General features: G+C 39.5%; 1 protein-coding gene across 1 annotated transcript in view; it reads right to left on the reverse strand.

The window, feature by feature from the left end:
• The window catches only part of LOC104276896 (utrophin-like), a gene marked incomplete at its 3' end in the record, with an annotated part of 91,981 nt that extends 81,824 nt beyond the window's left edge, over positions 1–10,157 (reverse strand). Inside the window, 6 exon segments of the mRNA XM_009873361.1 lie at positions 1–128; positions 1,154–1,269; positions 4,061–4,233; positions 4,849–4,941; positions 8,598–8,675; positions 10,068–10,157. The exon segment at positions 1–128 is cut by the window's left edge and continues 24 nt beyond it. Coding sequence (XP_009871663.1) covers positions 1–128; positions 1,154–1,269; positions 4,061–4,233; positions 4,849–4,941; positions 8,598–8,675; positions 10,068–10,136 — 657 coding nt within the window.
• Between the last annotated feature and the right edge of the window lie 524 nt (positions 10,158–10,681).

The raw sequence follows: 10,681 nt of genomic DNA on the forward strand, positions 1-10,681 counted from the left end.
CTTGTATCTCCTTGGAAGAGTCTCCACCTCCCGGATGTCTTCCATAGTGACTTGTTTAGGAAGGACCTCAAACAAAGAGGTTAAATACATAATAATAGACTTTTTGTCTGGAAGCTGTACAGCAACATCTGCATCAAAAAGATAAAATAAGGGGAAAAATAAATGAAGAAACTGCTTTTCTAAAACATTACTTAGAATACAGTTAAGACTTTACATATGGTGTAAATCACAGGTTCTCCTGTTAAGTAGCCTGTGGTGAGATTCCAGCTGAAACAGTATGAGGGAGGAAAAATAAATAAATAAATAAATTCTACATTTGGAAGTGAATTCACATCAATAAAATCACCTTACTGAAATAAGAGCCCAAACCTGAAGTTATTAAGGAATAAAGCCTGTTCAGGGAAAATTATTCTGGAGCATGTCCCAAGCAGAAATGCAGTTCAAGGACTGTATCCCACATAAACAAACATTTCCACTTAGGCTCTATCCCCACTCCCAGCACTGGCCAGCTCATTTTCTTAATTTTCATATGGAAAAGACTTTCACCAACTCAGGTTCACTCATGACCTTGCCTTGCAGAATCTCTGGAGGCTCACTTCAAAGCTCAGCATTTTAAAAAGGAGTCATAAAAGTAAAAGGAGCCAAAAAGTAAGCATTCCTACGCAGCAAGTCCTCACAGCACTGGCAACCAGTGCAACTCAGTGTATATATAAAGAACATAAGATCACGAGCTCTTAAGCTATCCCATTCTACATAATGCTCCATTTCATCTGAAAAGCACAGACCCTTGCAGTAGAACTCTTACCTAAAAAAAGCCAGGGTACCAGCTTCCCCTTCTGTACGCTGTCTGTGAATGTTAAGTCAACCTGGATCTTAACATTCAAGAAGCTGAAGCGTACTCATGCACAGACATACCCTTAACCTTACCAAATTAAGTTCTTTTAAACCCAAATTTAACAGCTTGAAACAAAATATCACTGGTGGTCCTGCTCTGACAGGGGGGCTGGACTAGATGATCTTCTGAGGTCCCTTCCAACCCCTAACATTTTGTGATTCTGTGAATTTGCATCCACAAGAAATATCAATAGAAGAAACTTCTTCCAAGATAGCTCAAAAAAAAAGCCTCTAGTCAAGTAAAATAACTATATCCCACCTTCAGGATCCAACAGTTTCTCAATTCCCAAGTGGTTCTTGGCTACGCTGAAAGCATGTTCCAGTCTCTCAGCTGGGGACATTTTTATAACTTTATCCCAGCTGAAAAGCTCAGGTCTAAAAGTAAAGACAAAACAGGAAAGAAAGCAGTAAATTTTATCTGAAGAAAATAATTCCATACCATGCAGAATATCAAGTTCTACGTGTGAAGGCAGCTAGCTAAGTAATATAAATGTACACACAAAAAAATCAAACATAAGTGCATATACATAAAGGCATAAATACTAACGTGCTTTCATTTTATTAGTGAGAATCTGGCAATCATAAATCAATTAACTGACTGCATTGCCCATAGCAACATTCACCTTCCATTCTATGTATTCTATAAATATACTCATTGACTGCAACAGGAGATTAAATACAAGAAAATAAATAAACTCAGCATTTCAAATTTCTTCCAGAAAAAGTTCTCTTCGACTGTTTCTTTCACAGCATTACTGTTAGTACATGCTTTCTGTCTTTCTGTGCCAGCCTCTGCTGGGTAATCCAAAATCACTCTGTTCCTGGAGAGCCTCATTCCAAACTTGTGCTGTGGCTCACCAGGGAACAAAGATATGCAAAGATTCTGACCGAAACTAGTGGAATACTGTACCTCCATGCACAAAGTAACAAGAATAACATAGATTCACATAAAGCTTTAGCAGAGACATTTGAAAAACACACTGCAATAAATATATTGTATATGCACCACCTGCACACTGCCGTAACACAATTTTTAATAAAATGTAATCTAGGTACTTACCTATGAGCAAGAAAAATGTAGCAAAGAGCAGAATTCAATTCAAAGAGGAACTAAACTAATATTAGGAAGTGGAAGAGAACATCACAGTAAAATGTTAAATGTCCTATTACCTCATATAATTTTATTAAGTACTGCAAGTATTATAAAGTTATTAGATATTAGAGCCAAGAGGCAGCACTATCAACAATTGTAGATAGATACATAAAGAGAAAAGTGAACATGATCCACATAAAGAGAAAAGTGAACATGATCCACAAATATTCTCCTATATTAACTGTCATATCAAGTTGAACTAAAAAAACAACAATATTGAAAATGTCCCTTCAGCAGTGAAGCACTACCATCTGGGTAAGCCAATAGCTTTGTTGTCCTACCACTTCTGCAACCTGCCCCAATCCCCTTGCTCCTTGTGTCTTTTAAAGCTTTCCTTCCTAAGCCATCCTGAAGTTAAATCCAGCTGAAGATTTATCAGAAGCATGGGGGAAATGGTGTTTCCCTGACTAAAGGACTGGTGCAAAGAGAGACAGCAAAGCTGAATTCTGACATGATGGCAGCTGCCAGGCTCCCAGTGTGAGGGAATTAAAGGGCTCCGAGGTCAGCAGAGCCATTTAAAAGAATTTTTTGGAAGCCAGAGGAAAGCACAGTTACTCAGTTAAAGTTTTCAGCAGGTACTTTTGCTATTTAACATTGCTCTGAAAAGGGAAAAGCTCACAGACTTCAGACCCCACAAAACCCAAGCACAGAGTCACACCACCTAGGGACAACAAACCACCCGAAGCCAAATTTTGCTACCTCTCTCCTGCTTCCCTCAGGTCACCCTTGTGGGTAAAGCTGGCACACTCTCCATCACAAAGCTTCACATGTTCAGCAGCAGAGCTATACCACCACAGGCAATTACACCAGTATGAAAATCACCAGTACAGGGAAGGGACTTGGTAACACATCCGACAATGTCCAGAGAGTAATATTACTAATATTGCTCTGTCTTTGCAGGAGAGTCCTTCCACACTTCCAGGAGGCCCTCACTGTGGGGCCAGTGCTCCCCACACATCCATGTGGGCTAAACACAAGCCAGCTGTGGTCTACCTGGCACAGAGGCGTGTCCTGAAGCCAGCGAGCCTGACATAGAGCCTGTTATTTCAGGCAGAAAAGGCACTTAAGAGCAGAGAAAAGCAGGCTCAAAGTGAACATATGCTTTTGTGAATGCTTTTTACCTGCTGGGTATAAATATTCTGGGTGTTTGTAAGGCATTTGCTGTGCCAGACACCTGGTGGTGAGGAGGTCTGGTTAAGTTCTAGAAATTATCATACCATTACCATGTTAAAATGGTTATTTATGGTTAAGAACAGTCAGCCCTTGCAAAGCAATGAGCTGACTTCATTTAAGGGACACTGAATTATAATTGATTGCCCACAAGTAGAACTCAAAGAAAAAAAATTTAAAAATGAAGTTAAAAAAAAAGGTATGCAAGTTTTATAGGAGTCTGTAATGATAATTTCTTTAAACTACCAAAGAGCTTTCCAGAAATCAGAAAGAACACAAAAGATCTGTGCAAAGAAGATTTAACATAATTCTTTATAAAGTACAATGAACAAACTAATGAATACTCTACAGATACCTATTTTATTACCCCTCAATTCTTCTGCTCAACAGTTCTCCTCAAAGAACTGCATATATTGTCTCTCAAGCAAGACATATTCAAAAACTAAGAAAAGCTGTATCTTCCTACTAAAATGATAAGGCAAACTCCAACTGAAGAAATGTTTCCCTTTGCAGAGGACAGAGGGAGGGCAGGAGTTAGGAAGTACAGGGGAATGAGGTGGTCAACTCCCCAGCAAAGACGCATATTAAGGGAGATGTAAATCCCGCTCAGTTAGCAACTGTGTGTGCCTCTGCAGGAGCTGAGAGAGTCACATCGCTGCTTTGGCTCCATCTTTTGCAAGGCTCTTGCAATATCCCTCTGCTGTTATTGTTTCCCCAACAACAAAAAAGCCCAAACAATGAATCAAACAGACTAGAAACTGTCAAACACTCAAGGATGAAGACATGGGGGAAAAGCTCCTTTACCTCACCAGGTCTAAGATAGATAAGCTGTTTGCTACTTACTTGTGTCTGTGGACGACAGCATTAAAGGCAAGCCCATCTGCCCAGCTTGTGGTGAAGTTCAGAACATTGACCTGACTATAAGGTCTCGTGGACTGCCGAACCCAGCTCAGCAGGATCTTCTCACTGTTGGTCTGCTGCAAATCTGACATGATGTTCTTCATGACATCCTTCACCTGCAAGACAGCAGCAACTACACCTTATAGACACGTTATCCACTTTTCCTGCTCACAAAACCTTTGAACAAAGCTATCTGGTTTTCTACAAGAAAAGGATATCTATTCAGCCAATAAAAGCAGTTTTCTGTTTGGGCTCCGTGCATAAGCATCTGCTAAAGTCCCTCCAAATGAAGTCAATGATCATCCCAGGCACCTGGATAAACTAGGAGCAATTCAATCTATCTATGAGACTGAAAACCAAATCTAGAGAGCAGTATATAAAGATGCAAGCCCAACACAGCTACTTAGACAGTAAAAAAACACCTGCTAACTGAAGTGCCTTGAGGAAGAAAACCAAATACAATGCTTCAGTCTGGAAAAGCGTCTCTGCAATTAACACCAGCAGGAACTAAGCTGCAAGGCTGAGTACAACTAAGCACATACAAGAATACGTATCATGGGAGGCAGCCAATAGACAGAGATCAGAAACCAAACACTGGCCTGCCTTTATTTACCAACCCAAAATAGAAACAGCATTTTCCACCACCAAAACCCTGGTACAGTTTGTGAGAATCTCAGCACACAGATGCACATGATTCCTGGAAAGGAAGGGATCTCACAGCAGCCTCTCACCTGCCAGTGCAAGATAATGCTCCAAAGCAGCCCCAGCGTCAGCTTGTGATTTCCATCAACGATGTCGGTCCCCCCGATATTCACCAGTTCCACCTGGAGAAGTTGGATCAACTCTATATTAAACACTGTTATCACAGCTTCGGGTTGCAACCCCACCCCATATTCCTGTCTGTCCAGTCACATATTATCAAATGCTCTGAAATAAAAAGTAGCTAGAAAGAGAGAACCAAAGACAAAAGAGTACTGTCTATCTGAATTTGTCGTGACAACTGCTTAAACAATATGACAAACCATGGCACCAAAGATTCTTCATTGGAAGGGTTTTATCCTCTCCTCTGATATACAGCTGCATAGCAGCAGTCAAAAATGACCAATAGAAATGCAAACATGAACGAACTGATATTAAAAAGAAAAAAAAAGTTAAGCAGTCCTGCTCCTAGACACACTCAGAGATATTATAGAATCATGAAAACTCTGTAATTAAAAATAAGCTTGCACTTTGCATGAACCACCACCCAAACAGGACAAGTTTATACAAGGAGACTAAAAGCTCAAGGGAAAAATAAAATTTCCAAGTATACTATATGCATAGAATCACAGAATTGTTGAGGCTGGGAAAGACCTCTGAGATCATCAAGTCCAGCCTATGACCCAACACCATCACATCAGCCAGACCATGGCACTAAGTGCCACATCCAGCCTCTCCTTAAACACCTCCAGGGACGGTGACTCCACCACTGCCCTGGGCAGTGCATCCCAATGCCTGAGCACCCTCTCCGTGAGGAAGTGCTTCCTGAGATCCAACCTAAACCTCCCCTGATGCAGTTTAAGATCATGCCCCACACAGACTCAGTAACACTCTAATTGTGATAATTAAAACAAAAAACACAGAGAGACAAGGAGAGGAATAAACGAGAGGCCAGGAGAGGCTACGCGCTCCTGCACCAAGTGCTCACCCCTCAGACGAAGCAAAGCTTACTCACTCAGTGCTACTTTTAGAGTCTGAACTGAGTTGGGGCATCAAGTCTCCATTCCGTTGGCGCAGAGAAAGCAGTGCTACCTCTGAACCAGCTTTTGGAGGGAGCCAGCAGCAGCACACTGCTTTAGTCACCACCACACCTCTGGCAATTGGGCTAGGAACAGCTGCCTGTGGCAGATGAGGCACAGACCTCCCTGGGTGTATGCACACACACAGCAGGTGCTGCAACACACTCCCACACAGGGCAGACCCTGAGGCTTTGTTCTCATAAACAGCCTGAGTCAGGAGCATCCTCTTGCCCCAGGGGCAAGTGGTGTAGCACATTTCACCTCCATGGTGAAGATTTTTCCTCCCTTTCTCACCACTGCTCCCAAAGGAAGGAGTGTCATCCACGGTATCTACCAGCAACACCTCCCAACTTACGTTAACCCCCAAAAACTGTATCAGGGCACTGCTTGGGATCAGAACTGTTTATAGAGATAAAACCTGCACCAAGGAGCTGACTAAGCAATTAAAGAACATGGACAATCACAAGACAGTAATGGAGCCTACAGCGTCTCAGTGGATGTAGCCTAGAACTACAGAATAGACAGGAATAAGAACAAGCAAAGTTTCATTTTGTTTTAGAAGACGTTGCTCTTGTAACCTCATTGCTTTCAGATATCTTGGCAACTTGTAGTTCCCCACAGGCCTCTTAGGAGAATCAAATCAAAACCGTGTTGCAAGATTAACATGGAACCACCAATTACACTTCAAACTACTTAGTAAGCTTGTGGATTTGTGAATTATTCTCTCCCAATTTTTACAGCAGCTGGAACAGTATCTTGCTGCAAGACTCTTTGCAAATACTGGGCATACACTTTAAGATAACTAAATCACCCAAGCAAAATCAAGCCAAAAGAATCACCAGTACAGTTCATTCAACAACTCAGTGGAAGGCACTCTAGAACACAAGGAGCAGAGAAGATTAAAGATCAAGGGCACAAAAAGTACATTGCAAGAGCTTTTTTCACCTGTCACAGAAGAGAAAGGCTCATGACAATAGGTAACAGAACAAAATACCTCACATTTTCTAATCACGTATCAATAACAATAACATCAAAAACACCACACTTCTCTTGCTATCTATATCACACATAAAATATTCCACGAGCTTTTCTGAATTTTAATGATTCTGAACGAAACCAATGCTTTGTAGGATGCAGCCAGCAATCCACTAGGATGGTGAGTTGACTACTAAGATTAAAGCAAAGATATCAGTAAAAGAAAGCTGACAGTAGGCAGTCACTACTACCGACAGTGGACTGACATTGGCTATATGGAATTATTTCCAGTGGACTTCTTATTATTATTAAAAACTTAGTCCACAGATCAAAAAAAGTTGAATTTCATTACATACAATCATACTGCTCATCAGATGGACAAGGTTCACCAGATTACCTGAATATCTACACCTTTGGCTTGTCTGATGCTTGCAATATTTATATAAGCATGTTTATAAATCATTTCACAAGTTTTGAATATCGTACAGCCTGCAAACTCTAAGGCAACAGAATGCAACTGCTTCCCAGTTTATGTCTTTTTCTCTTCACCTTAACACAAACACATATCTTCTGATGAAGTTAAGCAGTAGGTATAAATCATGTTAGAGGTCTTTCTCACCCTTAATGATTCTACGATTCCATGATTCTAGGTATATGACCTTAACAACCTTCAGCTATCTAACACCATCTGTTTACTTCTAGAAACTCAGATCCTGCCAACTTAAGGAAGAAGTAATAAATTAATGTAATTCAATACTATTTCCTTTATTATTTCAATAAAATAAATCAATTTCAAGCTGGAAATACTAATTACTTATCCTTAGAAAAAAATAATTAATATTTACAGTACCTCAAAGAAAAAAAAACCGAACTCAAGCAACCCACCACTTTTTTTGGCTACTTTGGAGAAATATGACACGACTCCACCAACAGAGGAGGAAATTGCAGTATTATACAGCATGTTCATATCACACTTCAAACAGCAGTTTACATAAATAGGTCAGTGCCTTTTTGCATTAGATATATTTTATTGCCAGAATGTTCTTATTGAGTTATTTCAGTGCCCTGACATCTGCAAATGGAAATTCTAACTACAGGGAGTATGCTTATCAAAAATTGTTCTTCAGGGGGAAAATAAAATCACTTTACTACAGCACTACTGCTTCCAGGCAGTAAAAACATAAAAGCAAAATAAACCAAGAAATGATTTTTTTTTCTGAAAGTATTTGGTTTGTTTGTTTGTTCTTCCTGATGAGTTACCAAAGCTCCCATTAGGAACAGAGAGTATAGATCTGTCATGGAGCTGACAGTTGTCAATGGAAAGATCCTTCTGTATTTTGAGAGCAGAACATGAAAACCAGACATAAACCCCATCATACCCTTACAGATTTTTGCACAAGTTACACAAGTTCACTGGAAGTTAGATCTTTCTCCTGCCAGGTTCAAAATCTGTGCAGAACAGAGTTTTAAGTTAGCTTTGGTTTTGAAATTGAACACTCCAACAAAACACAGTTTAGTTAACACAATTATTAAGTTAGCATTCTGAGATTTCACAGAAGTGTCAAATGCCAAAATTCTACACCAAATACAGAAAACAAAGAACAGTTCACTCATTAAATTGAATTCATATTCTAGGTACCAGAAATCTTTGTTCTTTGCATTTTGAACTCATTTACACACAGGAATAAATCAAAGTCTACCAAAAAGTTGTGGAAAAACATGCTCACATTGTTCTGATGCAAGACTTGCAGTACTCTGTTGACATTATTTAAGGCATGTACTCGTGTAGAACCTCGTTCTTTAGGCTGAAAAGAAAAGTTACAATCTGTTCACATCAGAATTAACTTGACAGATCAAACAAAGTAAATGATAGAGCAAACCACAGAACTCTCCAGATGTTTTTATAAATTGAAACAAAAGTTAAACAAGTTCATCTACAACAATTTCAAAATAAACAACAAAATTAAAACTGGTCAGAATAATAGTCCTCAATTCGAGGCCCAGCATAAGCCTTGGATTCAAAAATCTGAGTTCATCTTCAACCAGTTCAGATTTTTATTCCCAGCATCTGCAGAATTATAAACTGGCAATACGACAGCAAAGTGGGAGTTCCCGGGGAAAATCTGAGGGTTTTGAACACTTGCCAAAGTAGCTGAAATTTTTTGGCTCCCAAGAGGGAAAAAGCAGCAATCTGTTTTTCTGGCACCAAAAGCCTGCTAAATCTTTGCATACTGGGAAGAAGTTATGCTTCCTGACTTTCTCTTCCTTTTAATATCGGGAGGAAATAAAAAAAAAATGAAACCAAAACACTCCAATGCTTGACAACACCTGCCCCTTGATTTGTTTCTAATCACTGCAATTTAACTGTTGTGGCAGAAGATGATTTTACTGCAAGAGCATGGAGCTGAACTTGGAACATGGTATTCAACAAAATTAGAAATCGAAAAACTTCTGTTGTCTTCAATATACCTCAAATCAGGCCATAAATCATTGTAAGTACTAATGAAATGCATCTGTTAAAAAAACAAGGCAAGCTTGCAAGGTGAAATTACAAATTTCCCCATAAGGTCAATAAATAATGAAATCAAGAATTTAATCCCAAGAGATGGCCCAGGTTCCTCCACGCCTCATGTATCTTTTTGAAGAGGCACTGATGTTAACAAGGGAAGAAATTTTGGCCACACACACACACTATCCCAAACAACAACTGAGTAGTTTTTAGCCCTCTCCCATCAGCAGATCATAAAGGATTTTTCAATGGAGAGGCAGATTTTTGTATCGCCTACTAGCTGGTTTATTGTGGTGTGTTTTTTATCCTTCACAATCTTTCATAAGCTTATTTGAAAAAGTCTACGGGCATCCAGCTAAAGGCTTCTCTTCAAGATCACCCATAAGCAGACCTCTAAAAGATTTTTGTTAACACTATACACGATGTAACATCCTTGGCTTTCCATGCTTTGCTAAATAACATGTTAACTCTCAAGAAAAGGTTACCTTCAGCCTGACCCTATATCCCATGAGTGGAGTGCATGGGAATGCCACTGGAACTGCAGCGAGCAAGCCAATATGACAAGCAAAATAGAGTGTTCTAATAAATTAAAATAAAAAGTCACATGCCACAGTTTGGGGCTTCCGTGTTTTGTTTATTGTGTGTCTTTCTAATAAATGGAAACATGACTCATACACACTTCTCTTACCAGAGGTTTCCCTGTCAGACCCTCCAAAAGGTCCAAAAGCTTCCTTCCATCTTTCAGATCAGTGAACATGTCCTTAACTGGGGGCTTCCCACTCTGCAGAAAAAAAAAAAAAAGGCAATAAAAATAGTGTAATAGTGTTTTACTTAAACTTCCCTGAAAAAGGCACTTTTTCCTTTTTATCTTTCACTTGAGTCGCATTTAGCATTAAATGTATTAAATAGAAGCTGTAGGGCTGTGACAGGGAGCAGGAAGGCACTCTTCCCTCTTCAGCAATTTCTACCCCCCATCTTTACGGTTCTGTGCATCAGCAGCCCAGTGCAGAGAAACCAAACAGGCTCACAGTACCATAGACATGTTTAACATGCAAAGAGGGCAAAGAACAGAACTTGACAAGTTTGAGGAGTCATTTGATAAAGAATGCTTTGGTCTGGCTGCATCTAAAGAAGGAATAAAGTGGGACTATTCAGAAAGAAGCTATTGGGACAAATTCTTTTAGATTGGAAAAAAAAAAAAAAAAAAGAGACTTGAAATTGAGCCCTGTGGAAGAAGTTGCCACTCTTCTACATAGATTAGTAGATCAAAAGATGTAAAATACATATAAATATATATATATA

The sequence above is a fragment of the Apaloderma vittatum genome, unplaced genomic scaffold (assembly GCF_000703405.1).
Source record: "Apaloderma vittatum isolate BGI_N311 unplaced genomic scaffold, ASM70340v1 scaffold7127, whole genome shotgun sequence".
Lineage (NCBI taxonomy): Eukaryota > Metazoa > Chordata > Aves > Trogoniformes > Trogonidae > Apaloderma > Apaloderma vittatum.